General features: G+C 64.9%; 1 protein-coding gene across 1 annotated transcript in view; it reads left to right on the top strand.

Moving 5' to 3' along the window:
* The window catches only part of BTBD2 (BTB domain containing 2), a 24918-nt gene extending 6013 nt beyond the window's left edge, over positions 1 to 18905 (top strand). Inside the window, exons 3-11 of the mRNA XM_032847097.1 lie at positions 1 to 183; positions 10282 to 10401; positions 13726 to 13882; positions 15398 to 15503; positions 15594 to 15791; positions 17441 to 17633; positions 17724 to 17811; positions 17941 to 18087; positions 18275 to 18905. Coding sequence (XP_032702988.1) covers positions 1 to 183; positions 10282 to 10401; positions 13726 to 13882; positions 15398 to 15503; positions 15594 to 15791; positions 17441 to 17633; positions 17724 to 17811; positions 17941 to 18087; positions 18275 to 18436 — 1354 coding nt within the window. The 3' untranslated portion in view covers positions 18437 to 18905. The remainder of the gene's footprint in view (positions 184 to 10281; positions 10402 to 13725; positions 13883 to 15397; positions 15504 to 15593; positions 15792 to 17440; positions 17634 to 17723; positions 17812 to 17940; positions 18088 to 18274) is intronic.
* The last annotated feature ends 2136 nt before the right edge of the window (positions 18906 to 21041 follow it).

The following is a 21041-nucleotide window of genomic DNA, read 5'->3' as shown; positions in this document are numbered from 1 at the left end:
CGGGGAGCGGGCGGCCGAGGAGCCGGGGGCGGCGGCGCTGCTGCGCGAGCCCGTGTACAACTGGCAGGCCACCAAGCCCACGCTGAAGGAGCGCTTCGCCTTCCTCTTCAACAACGAGGTGCTCTGCGACGTGCACTTCCTGGTGGGCAAGGGGCTCGGCGCGCAGCGCATCCCGGCGCACAGGTGGGCCGCCGCCCCGGGCCCGCCGTCCTCGGGCCCCGCCGCCCCGGGTCCCGCCCGCACCCCGGCCCTGCCCCCCAGCCCCAGGGCCCTGGGACCCGCCGCCCCGCTCCCCGGGCCCCGCCGTCCCCCGACCCTGGGATTCCCCCCCCCAACACCGTCCCATCCCCGGGACCCAACCGCTGCAGGGACCGGCCACCGCCAGGTCCCCTGAGCCCCAGCGCTCCTGGGACCCACCTTGCCCCAGGCCTGTGACCCTGCCAGGTCCCCATCCGCCCCTCAGCCCTCTGATACTGGCCATACCCTGGCCCTGGGACCCCCCCCCACCCCCACAGCGGACTCCTGCCCTCCAGACCCAGCCGCCCCCACCATCCTGTCCCGGTGGTCTCCTGCACCAAGTCCCCCATCCTGCCCCGCTGGGGACCCTCAGGCCCCCACCAGACCCCCTCACCTCTTGAACCCGGGAGCCAGATTCCTAAACCGCATAACCCTGTCAGTGATCCCAGTTCTGTGACACCCCAGCCCATGTCTGCCCTGGCCTCCAGGCCTTGTCTCTGTAAAAGGGGGCATTGTTGGCCCAGGTCCGGCCCCCCTGCCAGTCTTCTGGGTGCAGCCCCCAGACCCCCAGCGGGGTGGGACTGATGTCAGACCCCCCCCATCCACTCCTGGTCTTTCTGACTCTGCTCCCCTTTGCACTCCAGGGAGCTGGGGTGGGGGTGGGGGGGCCTTGCTGGGAGGCCTCCATTGGGAGTGGGGGGTGTCTTGCCAATGGCCTGGAATGTTCCACAGCGAGCGATCCTCCCAGCCTTTCTGACATGTGGCCTTTATTTAACCTGTGTCTTTGAGATGTTTCTGGCTTTTTCTTGGTTATTTATGTGCAGCTGGATTTAGATTCTGTCTGCCGAAGGTTCCAGGCCTTTGGTTGGGTCCCCGGGACCTCCCTCCCCCGTGTGCGTGCAGCTACATGGGCTTCACCCCTGCTGGAGTAGGGGGGCTGATGCATGTGCGGGTCCCTCCCAGAACCCCACACCCCGCCCCGGGCCTCCCGCATGTCCATCCGATCTGCTCAGCCCCGACTGGCCTTTAAAGCTGTCCCCCCCAACCCACCCAGCTTTGGGGAGCGCATGGAATGAGCAAGGTGAGGCCTCATGAGCTCCTGCCCGCCTGACCCACGCCCTTTGGGGATGGGGCCCTGTGGATGCAGCTGGAAACCCCACGGGGTGGAGGGGCCTCAGGGTTTCTGCTGCAGGGGAGTGACCGGCCGCCTCGCGTGCCCTTAACCTTAGGACATGTACTCGAGGGTCCGTGGCTGTTGGTGGTGAAGAAAGGATGGGGAAGGTGGGCATGGGACCCCCAGAGAAGTCCCGGAAGGGTGTGGCGTGGCTGGGGCTCCACGGAAGGGCTGGGAGCAAGGGCTCTGGTGGGAAGGTCAGCCTTGTGTGGTATTTGGTGAGCTTTTCTGGGAGCAGGAGGGAGATGTGGCCCGGGGAGAGGACGGGCGAGGGCAGCAGGGATCCTAGCCCTGAGCGAGCGGTGCCAGTGCCGAGCGGGGCGAGGGGGAGGGGAGGCCGGGGGACCAGAGGGGCTGGGCACGCAGCAGGTGCAAGGGGGCACTGTGGGGCAGGGGGACAGCGGCTGCTTTGAAGGGGGGACCCGGCTGTGGGTGCAGCCTGCAGGCGCTTGGTGGGGACCCTCGAAACAGCAGGTGCAGGTCCTCTCCCTGGCGGGCTGGGGTGGCAGCTTGGTAGGGGAGGAGAGTGGGGGGCTGCAGTGGTGGGTCCCTGGACCTGGCTCCAGCATCCTGGGGAAGGACAGGTGTGGCAGGGATTCGTCCAGGGCCAAGACACCTGGTTGGGGGGAGGCAGTTGGAGGCCCTGTGGGTCTGGGGTCTGCAGCGTGCGGGGACAGAGCCGTGGGAGGGGTGGGGCAGCCTGGGAGAGGTGTGGGGAGGAGAGCAGGGTGGTGCTGAGGAGTGGCCGTGAGGAGCCGCCCCGAGAGTGGGGTCTGGGCACAGGCAGGGTGGCCTCCTGGCAGACATTCACCTTCAGACCGGCCCTCCTGCTGGACTGTGGCTTTCTGCACCGGCGGCCACACGAGTCCCGAGTCCCCAGGGAGCCTGGGCCCCCAGCTCACCTTGCCGGTCCGGGCAGTGTCCGTTGTGCCTGGGCCCCAGAGGCTCCCAGAGCACGTGGGTTTGATTGCCAGCCAGGGTCCGGGTTGGGCCGACGGCACTTTTCTCGTCCCCTGTGCCCTGGCATTGACGCCCCACTCTTTGGCCGCTACTGATAGAAGGTTCTAGTTCTTTTTCTTTCTTTTCAGCCTTTGGGTTGTGATTTTGTGCGCGGGGGTGAAATTTTCCCGCAGTGATCATGTGGGTCATTGCCCGGCGAGTGGCCCGGGGCGTTCTGGGCCTCGGTTTCCCTACCTGTGAACTGGGTCTGACTGCTCGGATGCCTCCACCCTGGGACTTCCAGGAGGATCGACTTGGTGACCCCACCAAGTGCTTATCGCAGGGGTCCAGGGTGAGCGTAAATAGAGGTGGGGACGTAATCCAGGGCATGAGGTCAGCAGGCCAGGGGCCCTGTAGGGAGGGGCAGAAGCTCGGTACCCCGAGGCCCCACTGGTGTGTGCTGGTGCTCCCCGCCCGGGCCCAGATCCTAGGAGGTGATGGTAACCTCATTGTGGGGAAACCTGGCACACACACACAACCCCCGAGCCAGGGGTCAAGGTCAACTTCAGGGTGATGTTGAGCGTCTGTCAGGGACTCCTGATGGGTCAGGCCAGAAGGGCACCTCGCCTCTGTGTTCTTCCCCAGGGTTGTGGGTTGAATGGTGGCCCCCGAAAAGGCATATCCACACCCCAGTGCCTGGTACTTGTGAATGGGACCATATTTGGATAAAGGGTCTTTGAAGATGTGGTGAAGTTCAGGGTGTCAGATCACCCTGGACTGTCTGGTGGGCTCTAAACCCAGTGACAGGTATCCTGGGAGACAGAGGAGAAGCCCCTGACCGCCACAGAGGCAGGCACTGGAGCCCTGGGGCCCCCGTGGCTGGAGGAGGCAGGCAGGACCCTCCCCTGCAGCCTCCCAAGGGCCCTGCCGCCCCTGCACCGGGGACTTCTGGCCTCCAGGACTGGGGGAGGGTGGGATTCTGTTGTTGAGATCCGCCCAGCGTGTGGGAGACCAGGGTCTCCAGGCTGATCCCAGGACAGCCCCCGACAGACCCAGATCAGGCTCATGCGGCGGGATGCCTGGCCAGGCGTCCTGGAGACTGTCAAGGTCACAAGAAGCAAGGAAAGGTGGAGATCTTGCCGCGCGCTAGGGGTGCCTAAGAGGGTGGCCAGATGCCATGTGGGTCCCTGGTAGTGTCCTGCCACAGAGGGCGGGGTTTGTGCCCCTGCTGAGGCCCACGCCAGAGGCAGACTGGGGGAGGGGCTTGTGCCAACCTCGAGGAAGGCCACTCGGGCTGGCCCACCCCCTGCCCCAGGCTCAGGTGGGCATGGGCTGACCTAGGGTGGGGGACAGAAGGGCCCTGGGCCCTTGTCCGGAGGCTCTGCTTGGCCTTCACCCTGTCCCCTTCCCCTGACGTGTCCTAATCTGTCGCACTTGCCGTTGACTCGCTCCTGTCCCTCCCTGCTGCTTTCCAAGCCCAGGGAAGGCCGGGCATACAGTAGGTGCTCAGTCACTGCGGGGCCGCTGACCTGCCTGAATCAGAGGTCTCGGCGCTGCGGAAGCCCTGGGTGTCTCACACTCCCGCAATTGTGGCTCAGATGCCCCAATTCCTCCCGTCGTGGAGAACGGAGCCCTGCAGGGAGGGCCCGCAGGGAGCGGTGTGTGGGGTCCGGGGTCATCGACTGTTCTGCTCCTAGAACTTGGTGATGACTGGCCGTACCGTCTGGAGAACTGCCGAGGCCCTTGTTCTTTGTGGAGACTCTGAGCTGGTCTCCCGCTGACCCTTCTGTCACTGATCATCTCCCCACCCCGCCCCCCTCCAGCAGACAGGGACGCAAGGCGCTGGTGGGATGGACCCCTGGGCCGCCCACCCTCCGGCCCGGCGCCGGCAAACTTCGGTAAACGGCCACACAGCCTCCGCCCCGGGTGCGTGCTTCTGCCCGGCGGGACAGAGCGGCTGCGGGCAGCGCCATCAGTGAACGAGCGCGGCCGTGTTCCAAGAAAACTTTATTTGCAGAAACGAGCGGTGGGCCGGTCTGCCGGCCCCGGGCAGACTCCTGGTTCCTTAAGGATCTCAGCTGCCGAAGGAGTTCGCCGGGAGGACGGGTCCACCGGTGGCACCAGGCTGGGGAGAGTGACGTTCGGGGTGGGGAGCGTCTGGGAGCGGGGCCCTCTCCGCTTGCTCAGGCTGTTGTCCGGGTTTGCAGGACGGGTGCGTGGTTTTCTACAACGGCTTTTGCACATTTATTGCCGATTTTTGCTCACTTTTTTTTTTCTCTGTCGTGAATAATCTTCATTATATTTTTCCAGCTGGTTCTTGCTGGGAAGCATGTTTATTTCTGTCTGATTTGAGCGATGTCTGTCTGAGCCCTTGTTCGTGCTAATAACTGTTGGCTGGATTCTGTGGGCTGGCACTGCCGGTAGGTTTTCCTGGGAGATGGACCCGCCCAGAGTCACACTGTCCGGCCTACTGCCCGTGGCCGCTGAGCCTTTGAAATTCAGCTGTCGTGATGGAGCGATTGAATCTTTACTTTCTTAGAAAGATTTTATGTATTTGTTTGAGAGAGAAAATGAGCACGAGCAGGGGAAGGAGAAGCGGACTTGCCGCTGAGCAGGGACCTCGACGCAGGGCTCCATCCCAGGACCCTGGGGTCATGACCTGAGCCGAAGGTAGAGGCTTAACCCACCAAGCCCGTAGGTGCCCCAGTGAAATCTTCAGATTAAAAAAAAAAAAAAAAGGTTTTTGGGGGATTTCTCTACGCTGTTGTTTTCAGTACACTGAACCTTTGAGCCGTGGCGGGGCTGGGGCTCTGGCCTCCCCGCCGGCCAGAAATCCACATGTAACCGTCCACCCTCCAAATCGCCCCCACTGCTGGCCTAGTGGGGGCCACAGGCCGTGCGACGCCCAGGCGGACGCTTTGTCTGCCATGAGCCGTGTTCTGAGGATCAGGAGGAGAAAGGACGTTGGCAGCCCCGGGCAGCATTCGCCGAGGAACACCCAGCGACAGCTCTGTTACTTGTTTTCAGTTTTAATTTTATTTGTTTATTTATGGACGGCCGAGGGAGAGGGAGAGCCCCCAGCACGCTCCTCGCTCCCTGTGCAGCCCGAGGCGGGGCTCGATCCCATGACCCCAGACGGGAGCCGAAATCAGCCTGAGGCTTAACCAGCGGAGCCCCTCAGTGCCCCAGCTCAGTATGGTTATGGCCAGGGTAACTCCCGCAGCCCCTGAATTCCGTGCATGGGTGGACGGCGCTGCATCCATGCCGCGGGCTGCATCCGTGCTGCAGGCGTCCAGCTGCCCTGGCTTCTGCGTGGCCGGGCGCGAGTCTGCGGGTGGAGACACGGGTTCTTTCCTCTGGGGTGGACCTGGGAGTGGACGGCTGGGATTGCGGGGGAGCCCTGACATTAGACAGTTGGAGAAAGCGCCAGCCTGGGGCTCCCCGGGGGTCTCCATTGTTCCACTTGGGTCGTGATCCCCGGGACCTGGATCGATCCCTGTCAGGCTCCCTGCTGGGTGAAGTCTGCTTGTCGGGCTCTCTCTGCCGCCCCCCTGCTTGTGCACGCTCTCTCAAATAAATAAAATCTTTCATAGAGAAGGAAATCGCCAGCCTGCTTCCCGGCGCATCTGCACCATCTGCCCCCGTGATCTCGGCCTCACGGCTTCGCTGCTCCCTCTGGTCTGCCGGGGGGCCGGGGGTCACCATGCTTTCCCTTCAGCGAGGGGTTCGCAGGGGCTCCCCTGTGCTTGTGTGTGTCCTCAGCGGCTTGTTCTCCGTCTGAGCTGCCCTCGTTGGTTGGTGTAAAACCGTTCCGAACTTCATCTTGAGGGTCCGCGGCGACTGCCCGCCTGGCGGCTGACTCCGGGGGTGTGCCTCTCCTCCGGGGGCGGCGGGCTCACGAGGTCCTGCCGTCCCCTTGCCCGCCTGCTTCTCGCCTTGGGTTGGGTCCACTCTGTGCTCGCTGGACGCCGGGGATGGGAGCTCCCCCCGCCGAGTCCCGGGCTTGGCCTCATGGACTCGCGACACTTGGTCCTGGCGGCGCCCATCCCCGTGGCGGGTGGTGGTCTCCTCCCAGGCCGGCCAGGGGGGCCTTGCTCGCCGGCCGCGGCTGCCGTCCTCTGCCCGTGCGTTGCTTCCAGCGCTGCTCTTTTCCCAGCGTGTGGCCCTTTCTCAGCGTTGCTGTGGCTCTGGGTCATCGGACTCCTTGTTCGGAGTGCGCCCTGGCTGCTGCCAGCCCCCGCCGTGCGCCCGTCGCGCGACCGTGGCGTGTGCGCGTGGAGGCCCCCCGATTTGGTTCGGTCAGGCCAGCCGTACCGCGGTCTGCGTGCCGCTCCGCCCCACCGGCCTCCTACAACAGCCTGAAGGTCAGCTCTGGTTGTCCGTCCGGTTGTCTCTCCGTCAGTGTCGGTTTCTGTGTCCGGGGAGCCCGTTGCCAGGGCCGCCGGTCGCCAACTGTGCCCCGTTGCTGGCGCCCCTGCCCCCAGAGCCCAGGAAGCGTGCTGTCCGGCGAGAGCCTCATCGGGACACCCATCGTGCCGGCTTCCCGCGGCTCTGCTTGTGGCCTGTGCCTTCCTCACCCCCCAGCCGCTCCCGCTGCGTCCTTGGATGCCCGGCAGTGCCTGCGTCCTTCCCAGGGCTGCTGGCCGGGAGCACTGTCCACTCTAGGGGCTCTCCCCAGGGGACACTGCGGCTCTGCACACACCCCGTGTCTTCTCCGTGCTGCCCACTGGCTGTCGCGTTGGGGGCGAGGACACCCACCAGATGCCGCGCGGTGGTTTTCCGTGAGAGAGGGAGGAGCCGTGCCGTCCTCCTGGTACCCGCTCACTCAGTTCTGTGCTCCTTCTGTCTCTGTGGACGTGGATACGTGTCATGTCCCGCACGCGTACTCTGTTGAGGCTCACAGCACCCCGGATTTGGCCGTCCCACATCCCCTGTTCCGCGACCCCGTCCCACGTCCCTGTCCCGCTCGGAGCCTTTCTCTGCTTCCTGTCCCCACGAGACACTCCGAGTGTGTCTCGTACTTTCCCCGCTCCGGCCCTGGAATCCACCACGTCTCCCAGGAGCTGGTCCCATTTGTCGGTGTGGGACGCGGACACCGGGCTCCGGGCGCTGGGCATCCCCTCGCCACCAGGGTGTCCAAGCATGGAGCCCTTCCCAGGGGACGAGCTGCCCCACCCTGCTTTAGTCCTGTGTCTGCGTCCACCTGCCCGAAGCACAGGTACCCCCAGGTCAGCACCCCAGAATCCGTCCCCCACCGCACTGATGCCCCTTTGTCCTCGGAGGAGAACCCGGCACACCCCTTCCATGACACGCCTGCTTCATGGCACAACCCCAGGACCCGCGGCTCTGCTCAGGAGTGAGACAGGATGCGCAGAGGTGCGGCCCCTCGGGAGGCCCGGCTCCTTGAGTGGCGCCTCGCCTTTGTGTGCGGCTCTCTTGGCCTGCACCCCCTTTCCCAAAACAGGCGTTCCCGCGCCATCCGGGGGTCTTGTCCGTGTTCTGTCTTCTTTAAAGCTTTTCAACTGGGGTAGAACGCGCACAGCACGAGGGTCAACCCCCTCACCGTCTGCGCGCACGGCTCTGCAGTGGGAAGCACTCACACCCTCACCCTCCGGCTCCAGAACTTTCCATCCCCCCACACGGAGACTTCGTCTCCACAAAGCACGGAACCCCAGCCCTGCCCCAGCCCCGGCTCCCACCACCTCCTCTCCGTCTGCGTGGACGGGACTCCTCTGCGGCCCTCCCGGGAGTGGGGTCCTGCGAGACGGGGCCTTCTGGGTCTGGCCGCTCTCGCTGAGCCCCGTGTCCTCGGGGTCCCTCCGCGTCGTGGCAGGAGTCAGGGTCCCTCCCTTCCTGAGGCTGGACCGTGTTCCCGTATGGGAACGGACCATGCCATGTGTGTCCTTCACACACTGAGGACACTGGGGCGCTTCCCCTTCTGGCCGCTGTGACCCACGCTCTGTGAACACAGGTGTGCAGCGTGTGTGGACATGTGTGCAGCAGGCGTGAAACTGCTGGGTCCCATGGTAGCTTGTGTCCAGCCTGCAGAGGGTCCACCGGACCGTCTCCACGGCGACCGTGTGACCCGCATTCCCACCGGCTGTGCGGACGCACGTCCCCATGTCGGTGTCACATCTCACCATGGTCCGTGTGGCTCACCCCAGCCGTCTGTGCGGGCCGAGGTGGCGTCCTCCTGGGGGGCAGATTGGCGCTTGGAGAAGGGAGGCCGGCGCAGTGACGAGGGGCTGGAGGCGTGAAGGCATCTGAGCCCGGGGACGGGAGACGGGTCGACCCTCCTCAGACCCGGTGGCCTCTCTAGGGCGCAGGCTTGGTGGCCGTGCGTGCTGGTGAGGGCGCGTGAGGTCCGGGGCCGCAGGTGTCGGGCACACGGCGTGAACACACGAGGCGCCGTCCGTGGCCTCTCGCTGCGGCGTCCGACTGTCTCCCGGCCGGGACTGAGGTGCTTGTGCACAGCTGGGACATGGGAGCAGGAAGGCGCTGGTTACAGGGTGCGGGAGCGCAGTGAGGGCCCGGGGCTGCCGCCGTCGTCGGGGACGTGTCCGAGGCCGGCCGCTGCGGAAGCCAAGCCTGCAGGCAGCAGGACCACAGACATGTTTCCTGTCCCCATCCTGGGGGCCAGACATCCGAGGTCAGGGTGTGACGAGGAGGTCCCTCCCCCCTCTCCTAGCTCCTGGGTGCTCCAGGTGTCCCCAGCGTCGTGGCCATGCCCCTCCCATGTCTGCCTCTCACCACCTGGCTTCTCCCAGTGTCTGTGTCCCAAAGTCCTCTCTTACAAGGACACAGGTGTGGGACTAGGGCCACCCTGCGCCCCTGTGACCTCACGTGAACCAGTCACATCCACGAAGACGATTTCCAAGTGAGGTCCCGTTCCGGCTTCCGGGGGGACCTGACTTTTGAGGGACGCTGTTCTCCCCATTAGACTCGGTTTCGCATCTGGTCCTCTGTCTCGGGTCCAGTCTCTGGATGGGCTCAAGCCCTGTGTCGCATGGTGGCCCCTACGAGGGCCTGGGAGGTGTGGCCCAGGGGAGGGGAAGGTAGGAGCTGGGGAAGGAGGTCCTTCTCCCCGTAAAGAGTCGGGGGCTGCCCAGCCTGGGATTCGTGAGGGGGCCGTGGGCAGGCAGAGGCTGGAAGGAGGATGTGGGGGCCACTCTGAGCCCCACATGCATCGCGATGGGGACCCCAGGACTGGGTGTGATGCGGGGGCCTTGCGGACCTGGGTCAGGTGCTCTGCAGCGGATGGGCTGCGGGGTGAGCCCTGGAGGCTGGGAGCGGACAGCGCAGAGCGGCGGCCCTGTGGACTGCTCCGGTTGGGGGTCACAGCTTGGAGGACGGCGGGGAGTGCCTCGCTGCTTGTCCTCACCCAGTGGGCCTTCCAGTCTTTATGCTGAGAAGTTGCGGGCAGGTGGGTCCCCCGTGGTCACGTCACACTGGATGAACCCTTCAGCCTCACGGCTCCCGCCTCCTGACGCCGCCCCGTGCTCCTGCCGGTCCCTGGGCCCCAGCACCCCTCCCTGCAGCCTCAACTCCACTCCCATGTCCCTGCAAGCCTTCCTGGACCCTCGCTCCCACCACAGCCCCACAGTCAGGCCGTCCATGCACCGACCTGTATCTGCCTCCCTCCGAGACGGTCGGGACCCTAGTGCCCACAGCCCGAGCGGGGGCGTGTGGGGGGGACGGAGGGACCCTGACAGCCCGAGTGGGGGTGTGGGGGGGACGGGGGGACAGAGCCTCAGGGCACTGACTTGCCGCTGCGTGGGCTGCATAGCCTCCCTCCTCCACTCCTCCCTTTGGGAAGCCTCTGCTTCCGCAGCAGCTCCTGTGGGGACAGCTGGGCCCCCGACAGCCCAGGCTCGGGCGACGGGCAGAGGCGGGGCGGCGTGGAGCGTGACCGGGCTCTTCTGTGCCGCCAGGTTCGTGCTGGCCGTGGGCAGCGCCGTCTTCGACGCCATGTTCAACGGCGGCATGGCCACCACGTCCACCGAGATCGAGCTGCCCGACGTGGAGCCCGCCGCCTTCCTGGCGCTGCTCAAGTAAGACTCCGGGACCCTTCCCGGCGGGGCGGGGGTGGGGCGGCGCGGAGCCCCCCGACGACCGCGCCCCCAGAGCCCCCTTCCGTGCGTGGAGGGGCCTGGTCTGGGCGTGTCACATGCGTGGCCTCACACCCCGTGGGGCCTCCTGCGTCTGGTCCCCTCCCTGTGCGTTGTGGGCTCCAGGGCTGTGTCCATGTCCCCGTTCTCACGCTTGGCAGTCAACAGGCTTGTGGAAGAGCAAGCTAATGGGAGAACCTTCCGTCCCGCCTCTAGCGTTTGCTCCGTGAGCCTGGGAATTCCCTCTCAAGTGCGTTCGCCTCGGAGCACTGAGTGCCCGGCGCGGGGCTGCCCGCCCCCAGCAGGGGTGAAGCGGGGCTGTGGGCTGCCCGGGCTCTTCTCCCTCTGCTGAGCACAGGTCTCTCACTTCCAGAAATGCAGGTGTAGATCACGGTGTGGAACTTTCCAGACTTCCCAACAGTTAGAGCGCCTTTTTTTTTTTTTAAAGATTTTATTTATTTATTCGACAGAGATCACAAGTAGGCAGAGGGGGGGAAGCAGGCTCCCTGCCGAGCAGAGAGCCTGACGCGGGGCTCGATCCTAGGACCCTGAGATCATGACCTGAGCCTAAGGCAGAGGCTAACCTGCTGAGCCCCCCAGGCGCCCCTAGGGCGCCTTTTTTTTTTTTTTTTTTTTTAAAGATTATTTATTTATTTATTTGTCAGAGAGAGAGAGAGAGAGAGAGAGAGCGAGCACAGGCAGACAGAATGGCAGGCAGAGGCAGAGGGAGAAGCAGGCTCCCCGCCAAGCAAGGAGCCTGATGTGGGACTCGATCCCAGGACGCTGGGATCATGACCTGAGCCGAAGGCAGCTGCTTAACCAACTGAGCCACCCAGGCGTCCCCCTAGGGCGCCTTTTTAAATGCAGTTCGTTTTCTCTGTACCAATGTTAAGATGGCACAGAGTCACACAGGGAGATACAGGGGTGGGGAAGGAGGGAAGGAAAAGAAAAAAATGAAAGTTCCAGCAAGTGTGAAGGACAGAGCAAGTGGCCCCCATCTGCTGTGTCCAAGGCCACGCGAGTGCTGGCCGAGCTCCAGCCCGCAGCCCCTCTGCCCCTCGGGGCCACCCCTACTCTCTCCCGCTGCCCGCCGCTCACGGACGCCGGGTCCCTGGATGCCCCTTAATCCTTGACTCTGACACGGTTTGTCCTTCGCCAGTCCCAGCGTCTTCCCCGATGGCAAGTCGCGCTCTGGGGAACAATCTCATGGATTTGTCATCGTGTAACTTCTCAGATTACTTAGCCCAGGGGCCAGTGGGCTCTGTCTCTCCGTCTCCACCACTCCCCCCACCGCTGGGAGTGTAAAAGCAGCCATGGGGGGGGGGCTGTGTGCCAATAAAACCTTATTTACAAAAGCAGGTGACAAAACCATGATGAGCTATCACTCCGTACCTGGGTAACTATTACGAAAAACACAGAAAAACACAAGAGAGCTGACAAGAATTAGTGGGGGGTGGGGGGTGGGGGGTGGGACCTCCGTGCAGGCCCAGTGGGAACGCGAGACCTGGCTGTGTCCGTGCAAGACGCGCCGGAGGCCCCTCAGGAGGTTTCCACATGGAGCCACCATGTGACCCAGCAGTTGAGCTGCAGGATGTCTGTGCGGGAACCGAGAGCAGGGACTCTGACGTGACCTGTGTACCCGTGTTCACAATGCGAGTGTCCGCCGTGGGTGCAGGGGAAACACCACGTGTCTGTCCACACGCTAGAATGTTAACGCGGAGGGACCCCGAGGACACGGGGCTCAGGGAGAGCGGCCAGACCCAGAAGGACCCGTCCTGCAGGTCCCCACCCAGGAGGGCCCCAGAGGAGTCCCGTCCGCACAGGAGAGGGTGGGAGCCGGGGCTGGGGCAGGGCGTGGGGAGTCCATGCTTCATGGGGACAGAGTCTCCGTGTTGGGGGATCGAAGGTTCTGGAGACGGAGAGTGGGTGGTTGCAGGACGGGGGAGTGTGCCTCCCGCCACTGAAGTGTACACCTAAAAATCTTACAGTGGTGTAATTTATGCTGTGCATCTGTTTAAAGTTTTATCTAAGTAATTTCTTTTTTTAAAAGATTTTATTTGTTAGAGAGCAAGAAAGAGCATGAGTGGGGAGGAGAGGGAGAAGCAGGCTTCCCACCGAGCAGGGAGCCCGATGCGGGGCTGGATCCCAGGACCCTGGGATCGTGACATGGGCTGAAGGCGGCGGCTTAACTGACTGAGCCCCCCAGGTATCCCTAGTTAAGTAATTTCTGCTTTTTTATTTGACACAGAGAGACACAGCGAGAAAGGGAACACAAACAGGGGGAGGGGGAGAGGGAGAGGCAGGCCTCGCGGAGCAGGGAGCCCCACGCGGGGCTCGATCCCAGGACCCCGGGACCGTGACCTGAGCGGAGGGCAGCTGCTTAGCGTCTGAGCCCCCCGACACCCCCCAGTTAAGTCACTTCCAGCTCTGACGTGGGGCTCGAGCTCACGACCCTGAGATCAGGAGTTGCTTGCGCTCTTCTGACTGAGCCCACCTGGCCCCCTCTTGCTGGGTGAAGTTTATCGTAATTAGAAAAAAACCCAAAGACCTGTCGGAGAGAAAACGGGAACAGGTGGTGGGTTCCAGTGTGCGGGACCCCGGCCTAGAAGGCGGCAGGGGCGGTGCTGCTGGGGCTGGTGGTCCCACTACTGCTGCAGAGCTGCCCCCCCCCCCAGAGGTTCGCCAGGACCTCGCTGCTGGCCGGGTGGGTTCAGGTGCCCTCACCCCCCTCTGCTGGCCTGGGGGCCTCCACGCGCCTGCACCCCTCGGTCCGGGGCTGACCCTGTGGGACCACAGCTGCTCGTGCGTGGGGCTCTTCAGCTTCTGGCACATTCTCGGGGGATGGGGGTGGGGGGCTGCGCTCGGGCACAGCCCCCCAGGCCTGGCTCTTGGGGCTGCGTCCCTGTGCATCGGGCAGGCTGCGGCCGGTTCCCACCTCTCCATGCCGCAGGCCGCACCGCAGGCCGCACGTTCACGTTCAGAGTGCGGAGGTGGGCGCGAGGCCCGGTGCCCAAAGCTCTGTCCGCCCCAGGGCAGACCCGGCTGCGGGGACCTCGGGCAGAGTTGGGGGGCTTCCGCGCTGGTGCCCCCCGGGGACGGAGGGGCTGGACTGTGGGTGCGGTAGCCCCTGGCTGGTCCAGGCGGGTAAGGGTCTTGGGCAGGTCCTATGTGCAGGTCACAGGGCGACGACACCTGCTCGTTCCGGAAGGCTCCTGGGGCTGGAGCGCTGCTGCCTGCCGGGCTGACGGTCCTAGTGTCCTGTCTTAGGTTTCTGTACTCGGATGAGGTTCAGATCGGACCCGAGACGGTCATGACCACGCTGTACACGGCCAAGAAGTACGCGGTGCCCGCGCTCGAGGCCCACTGCGTGGAGTTCCTCAAGAAAAACCTGCGGGCGGACAACGCGTTCATGCTGCTGACGCAGGTGCGCGCGGGGCGGGGGCTCGGGTGTGCGGGGCGCGGGGCGGGGCGGGGCGGGGGCGGGGGCGGGCCAGGGAAGGGCGAGGTGCGCGAGGGCGGGATGGGGGAGGGCCGGTGAGGATGATGGGACGAGGCGAAGAGGAAGGCTCACGGGGCCGCCGAGAAGCGGGTGCTCGGGAGAGGCCGCGGGAGCGCAGGGGAGAGGGAGGCCGGGAGAGGGCGCGGGTGCACGGGGGCTGCGGCGGGAGGCCGGATCAGAAGGCCGGTGTGCGGGTGCCTTCCGGCGAAGGCCTGGGCGCGGGGACCAGACGAGGACGCGGGTGTGGGGCTAGGGCGCGGCGCGGAGAGGGCGGCGGGAAGGTAAGGACGCGGGGGCGCAGGGGTTAGGCGAGGACACCGTGCGGGCGGGTTAGGGCGCGGATGCGGCGGGAGGCGGGTGAGAACGCTGGTGCGCGGGGGCGGGGCCGGGACCCTGAGACTGGGCGCAGGTGTGCTGTTGGGGAGGGCAGGTGAGGGCGCTGGGACGGTGCGAGGACTTGGGTGGGCGGGGACGCTGGGACCAGGCGACACTAAGGCGCATGGGGGTGGGGGGGGCGAAGGCGCGGTCCGGGGGAGTCGCTGAGGAGGGAGGGGGGCGGGGGCGGGGGTGGGACACGGGTGGGCGTGGGTGCGCGGCGAGGAGGGTGTGTGGGACGCGGGAGGGCTGGGTGAGAAGGCAGGCGTGTGAGGGTTAGGGGAGGACGTGGCTGAGGGTGGACCTCTGAGTGTTGGACGTCCCTTAAATTTTGTGGCTGAAGGCGAGCTTTCCTAGGTTCATCCTGGCCTGGACCTTTCAGGCAAGGTGCCTGGCACGTGTCTGGCCAGAGATTTCCCAGCTGCGTTTTGATGCCCTTTTTCAGGGGTCAGGTGTGGGGAGAGGGGCTGTTACCATCATAAGAGTTTCTTGGAGCAGGTCCCTTTCAGGGTCTGTGGTCCCAGGCGTGGGGGTGTGGCTGGCGTGGCCACAGGGACTGGAGGCAGGGAAGGATGTGGACCCAGGTGGGTAGGGGACAGGGCCGCCCCCTCCCTGGCTGGCCTGGTCTCAGCCTCCCGTGGGCTGTGGCAGGGCCAGAGCCAGGCCTTTCGGGTGGCACCGAGAGCCGTAGCCCTGCGGGTTGTGCCGACCAGGCCCCAGGCAGGGAAAGCACGTACCGGGTGCAGGGCTTGTGCTGGGCAGGAGGAGCCGGAACATTTTTTGGCTCCGGTTCCCGCGCCCTGCGAGCAGGTTCCTGATGGAGCAGTCTTGGCTGGCCCGAAGGGCAAGGCTTCCCTGTCCGCTGGCCGCGTGGGGCCCTCTGCCCGGACCTCCCCGCCTTCCCGCCCGCGGGCCCCATGTCTGCCTTGGAGGCTCGGGCCTCGTAGAGCCCGAGTCTGTGCGGCCCCTGTGGCCGCGAGACGTGGAAGTCAGGCCTGCGTCTGGGCCCGAGGGGCATCCAGGGTTTCCGCGACGGCCGTGCGCTGAGGCCCGGCCTCTCACCAGGCGCGACTCTTCGACGAGCCGCAGCTGGCCAGCCTGTGCCTGGAGAACATCGACAAGCACACGGCGGACGCCATCACCGCCGAGGGCTTCACAGACATCGACCTGGGTAAGGCCCTGGTCGCCGGGGCTCGTGGCCGCAGTGGCCGGGGAGGGCGGCACGGCGACCCCCTGCCGAGCCGGTGCCCTCCCCTCACAGACACGCTGGTGGCCGTGCTGGAGCGGGACACCCTGGGCGTCCGGGAGGTGCGCCTGTTCAGCGCCGTGGTCCGCTGGTCCGAGGCCGAGTGCCAGCGGCGGCAGCTGCCCGTGACGCCCGAGAACAAGCGCGAGGTGCTGGGCAAGGCTCTGGCCCTCATCCGCTTCCCGCTCATGACCATCGAGGAGTTTGCCGCAGGTAATGGGGAGGGGGTGGGGGCCGCTCGACAGGAGCACGACCCCCCGGGTCCCCAGGTGTGAACCTGAGCCAGCTGCGGGAGCTGGGGTGGGGGGTGCTTCCCCACCGAGGACGCCCTGGCCGGGTTCACGTGGACAGCGTGGCCCGCGTGCCGGTGTGTAAAGACCAACGCCCCCTGGGCGGCACCCGCCGGGCATCTGGGCTCCCTCCCCCCGTGTCCCGCGTGTCCGTGTGCGCGTCTGTGTGCGGGCTGGGCCGCCGCGGCCCCCGGCTCGGGTTCACGTCCTGGACAAGCCTGCACCGGGCGGGAGGAGGCTGGGCTTGCGCCGACGTGGAGGCAGCCCCACCGTGTGGACATGTGGACGGGTGGACACCGAGCTGCCGGCCTCCCCTCCGGGGCTGGTGGGTCCCGGGTGAGGCTCCCGGTCCCAGCCACGTAGCTAGTGCCGATCGCGGCCCCAGGTCTCTGTGTGCCCCGCTCCCTGCTTGGCTTGCCAGATCGAGCAGCTGCGGTAAAGAACTGTTAGCACACGTGTCGCGCACGCGCAAGCCAGGACCGCCGTCTCCTGCGGAGTAGTTGTCTTGAACGTGGGGTTCAGGGCTAGCTGTGACGTCCGAGCCCAGATCGCCCATCATCAGAGGCATAGTGAGTGCCTCTCGTGTGCCAGGCACCGGCAGTACATGGTGACCACGGGGACCTGGGCGCTCTGGATGGCACCAGGCTGTTGTCAGGCGGGGGCGGTCAGGGGGCCAGGACTTGTCCCATCCCCACACCCGCGGGAGCCTTGTGGGGGTCCCTCCCGCTGCGGCTTGGCTCACACCCCTAAAACTGCTCTCCTGGAGGTCCCCCTGCCCACCGGGCCGCTGGAACCCCTGGGCGGCAACCCCAGCTAGTGCCGCCCACTCCCCTGGGTGTGGGGTCTCGCTGCTTCCTGTACCCCCCGCTCTTGTGAGGCTCCCCCAGGCCGCCCTGCTCTGCCTGATGCCTGCGGTCCCTGGGAATGATCTGTGTCTGCACCCTGGGGTCGGGTCCGGCCTTCTGGCCCTCTGTGGCTCAGCGCGTTTTAGAGAAGGACCGCCCCTGCTTCTGTGTCCCACCGGAAAACACGAGACTAGAGACAAGTCGGGAAACACCGCGCCCGGCGACTTGGCAGCCGAGCCCACCGCGGCTGCGGCCTGATGTCCTTTTCCTCCTGCATTTCCTACGCAGAGATTAAAAAGAACCGTGTCAACTCTGTTCACGTTGTATCTTCCTTACTCCCCCAGAGCGGTCCCCGCGGTCCGAGGGCCGCGCACAGGCCTGTCACCAGCCCGCGGAGACCAGCTCCCCGGCGCGCGGATGGAGCCAGGCGGCTCGCCGCCCCCACCCCGTCTCTAGGTTGCCGGGCCGGGCCCCCTGCCGGCTGGGGCAGACAGCGGCCCCTCATGAGCCTGGGCGGGGCGGCCGCGGCTCGGAGAACCAGGGCTGCCCCCCAGGGCCGCTGCTTGCCGGGCGACGGGGGGGGGGGGGTGCGGGAGGGGCCTGTGGCCCCGGGAGCCAGCGGATCGGACGCCCCCGCAGATGCCAGGGCTGCCCGGACCCCCCCCCCGGGTGTCCTCACCTCTGAGGGCCCCCGCCGCGGCCCGACCTCCGCCCCCTGTGCCCGCAGGGCCCGCGCAGTCCGGCATCCTCGTGGACCGCGAGGTGGTCAGCCTCTTCCTGCACTTCACCGTCAACCCCAAGCCGCGCGTGGACTTCATCGACCGGCCGCGCTGCTGCCTCCGCGGGAAGGAGTGCAGCATCAACCGCTTCCAGCAGGTGGAGAGCCGCTGGGGCTACAGCGGGACAAGCGACCGCATCAGGTGGGCCGGCGGGGGCGGGGCCGGCGGGCCGGGGGCGGGGCCGGCGGGGGACGCGGCCGCAGCTTGGCACCTGCTCTGTTCACCGCCCAGGTTCTCGGTCAACAAGCGCATCTTCGTGGTTGGCTTTGGGCTCTACGGCTCCATCCACGGGCCCACGGATTACCAAGTGAACATCCAGGTGCCCGCCCCTTGGCCCGCCCCCCCCATCAGCCTGCTCGTGGGGGCACGGGCCGACTCTGGGCCTCCGTGGGGTCTTGGGGGGGGGACGGGGGGGCCTGGGGGGCGGCCCCCCCCCCCCCCCCCCCAGATCATCCACACGGACAGCAACACCGTCCTGGGCCAGAACGACACGGGCTTCAGCTGTGACGGCTCCGCCAGCACCTTCCGAGTCATGTTCAAGGAGCCGGTGGAGGTGCTGCCCAACGTCAACTACACGGCCTGCGCCACGCTCAAGGTGCTCCTCCCAGACCCCAGACCCCGTCAGGGCCCCGACCCCCCCCTTGTGGGGCTCTAGGGTCATCGTGGTCATTGCCCCGGGCGGGGGTCTGCCACCCCGAGGTCTCCAGTAGGACCCACTCCCTTGGGAGGGGCCCTGCTGGGGCCCCGGGGTGCCTGACTGCCGGAACCCCATCCACCCCCAGGGCCCGGACTCCCACTATGGCACCAAGGGCCTGCGCAAGGTGACCCACGAGTCCCCCACGACGGGGGCCAAGACGTGCTTCACCTTCTGCTACGCGGCCGGGAACAACAACGGCACGTCCGTGGAGGACGGCCAGATCCCCGAGGTCATCTTCTACACCTAGGCCCCCAGGCCCCCGAAGCCACCTGAGGCCAGCAGGCCGCCCCCCGTCCCAGGCCGTGCCCCCCGCGGCCCCCACGCTGTGGGCACGCTCCCTGCCACGTTTCTGGGCGTCAGAAGAGGGTCACCCTGAGGGGAGCCTGGCTGCCTGCTCAGAGGAGCCGGGCAGGAGCCGGGAGGCCCTCCTGCGGGTGTCAGGAGGCAGGGCCGGCCTGCACCCGCCCTGAGCGGAGGGGCCGCCAGGTCCTGGGGCGTGGGAGTCCTGCACGCTGTCCCTGCAGCTCGGGGCGGCCTGACCAATGTCCTTACCACGGGCTTCGGCCAGGACCCCGTCTCATGTTTGTTCTGTCCCCCCGCACACGGCGATGAATTCTGGGTTCCCATTCCTCGCGTGGGAGGCATTCGGCGGGGGCGCCCCTAGTGCATCGGCTTTGGGGTCTCGTGTTCTGGTCTGGTCACGGGATGCTCAGGCCACCCCGGGCCCCAGCGCACTGGCCTTGGTCCCCCCTTGAGGTCCTACAGGCCGGCGCTCTGCCAGGCCCCCCGCAGCCGTCCTGCCCCTGCAGCCACGGGCACAGACCACAGGCGCCATCTGCTCGGGTGATGCCGTGGGTCCGCTGTGGCGGCCAGGTCCCCGGCTGGCCCATCCCCCACCCTGTACATACCGCAGCCCCGCCCCCCCTGCAGCCACCTCCGAGCAAGCACCCTGCCCAGAGGTGCGGGAGGGCGGAGCCCTGCCCCCAAACCCTGCTGCACCCCCACCACATGTTCCCGCCCTGTGATTCCTTCTGGAAACTGTCCTCCCCAAAGCCATGGAAGGTGTGCCCTCCTCACACCGTACCCCCACATGATTTTTTTAAATAAAGGAAAGAAACGTAATGGCCCTGACCCGCGGGCTTCTTCCTGCTGGAGGCGGCCCAGGAGCCCAGCTGCTTTGAGAGCTGGCCCTTCTCTGCGGCCGCGTCCCCACCGAAAGACTGGGCGCCCCGGGGAAGGTTCTGCCCATGTCTGGAATCACAGTCTCCTGACACACATGTCCCTGCCTTGGGCACCCTCCCCATGCCCTCTGTCTTCTGCACGAACTTCTGGTGTGTCCCTCTGGGGACCCTAGGGAGGCTCTGCCGAGTGCACCGTGACCACGCCTTGTCGTCTCTGCCCTCTGGCCCTGGAGCGTGGCTGGCACACAGTAGGTCCCTAGGCTGTGCCATGTAGCGCAGGTAACCTGACCTGGGTCCCGCGCTTGGCTCTGCCCCATGGGTCAGATGATCCCTAAGAACAGGCAGAAAGAGAAGGGCCCAAGAGCTAAGAATTTTCCAGAATGAATAAATACATCAATCCCTGCATTTAAAAATCTGAGAAACTCAGTAAGATTTAAAAACCACACATACTCAAACTGCTAGAAACCAAAGGAAAAAAAAGCAGGAGAGGGGCACCTCGGCTCAGCCATTTAAGCATCTGATTCTTGGTTTTGGCTCAGGTCATGACCTTGGGGTTGTGCGATCGAGTCCTGCCTCGGGCTCTGTGCTCAGTGCGGCTTCTGCCTGACATTGTCTCCCTGCCTCTGGCCCGCCCCTAACTCGTCAGCACACGCTCTCACTCTCTAACATAAATAAATCTTTTAAAAAAATCCATATAGAAGAAAGAGCTACCGAACTAGAAAATGCACCCTTCAAAACTGACAGACAAATGAACTCAAACAGCAAGACGGGACCAAAACTATGTCAATTATGTTAAACACACACAGATCTCTGCGCTCCAGTTAAAAGAGGAAGACTGTCAGACTGGGTAGGAAACGGAAACTAAACTAGTTCCTGATTCCAAGAGTCTCACTTAAATTACAAAGAAACAGAAAAACTGAAGATAAAAGCTAGTAAGTTTCACTACGCAGACCCCGACCTTACCAGAAAGACGGCAAAGACCTAAGGGCAGCAAGTGGCCCTGGAAGCAAAGCCCATGTCGCAGCGACGGGCGGGGGGGGGGGGGGCACGGCAGGAAAGAGGAGCGGCTATGGGTGCGCACGGGAGCGCGTGCGGAATACATGTGGAGATGCAGTCAGCAGAACACAACGGGGAGACCCTAACCCGAGCTGGAAAGGAACACCGACACGCCCCATCTGCGAGCAGGACTGCACCCGGCCAGCACCAAGGGACGCAGCCCTCCCATGGCAGGGCAGTCAGACTGGAAACCAATCCAGGGGGACCAAAGCATGCTTCCATAAACACAGGCTAAAAAGCCACATGGAAACGAGGAAATATTTTGAACTGAATGATACTCTGATCATACTATAACAAAATCGTAAGATCCCGTCAAAGTGGAATTGGGGAAATTTATATTTTATGCACAGGTAGAAAAACCAAAGGTCTAAGTTTTCACCTTAAACTAGAAAGTGAACAGCAAATTTGATCCCCAAAGTGGGAAACAACATACTGAGACCAAAATTGATGCAGAAAACCTATGAAATACTAACAAAACCATTAGCTGGTTTCTTGCTGGAATCCTAGCAAAAACCAAAAACTTTCTTTTTTTTAAACATAAAAATCCAAGAGCGATGTCCAGACTGAAAAGGAGACAGCACTACACACCCTACAGATCGTGAGGACACAGCACGA

The sequence above is a fragment of the Lontra canadensis genome, unplaced genomic scaffold (genome assembly GCF_010015895.1).
Source record: "Lontra canadensis isolate GAN:19392208 unplaced genomic scaffold, GSC_riverotter_1.0 scaffold184, whole genome shotgun sequence".
Taxonomy (NCBI): domain Eukaryota; kingdom Metazoa; phylum Chordata; class Mammalia; order Carnivora; family Mustelidae; genus Lontra; species Lontra canadensis.
Note: the sequence above shows the minus strand (reverse complement) of the source record. Positions and strands in the feature narration are given on the sequence as shown.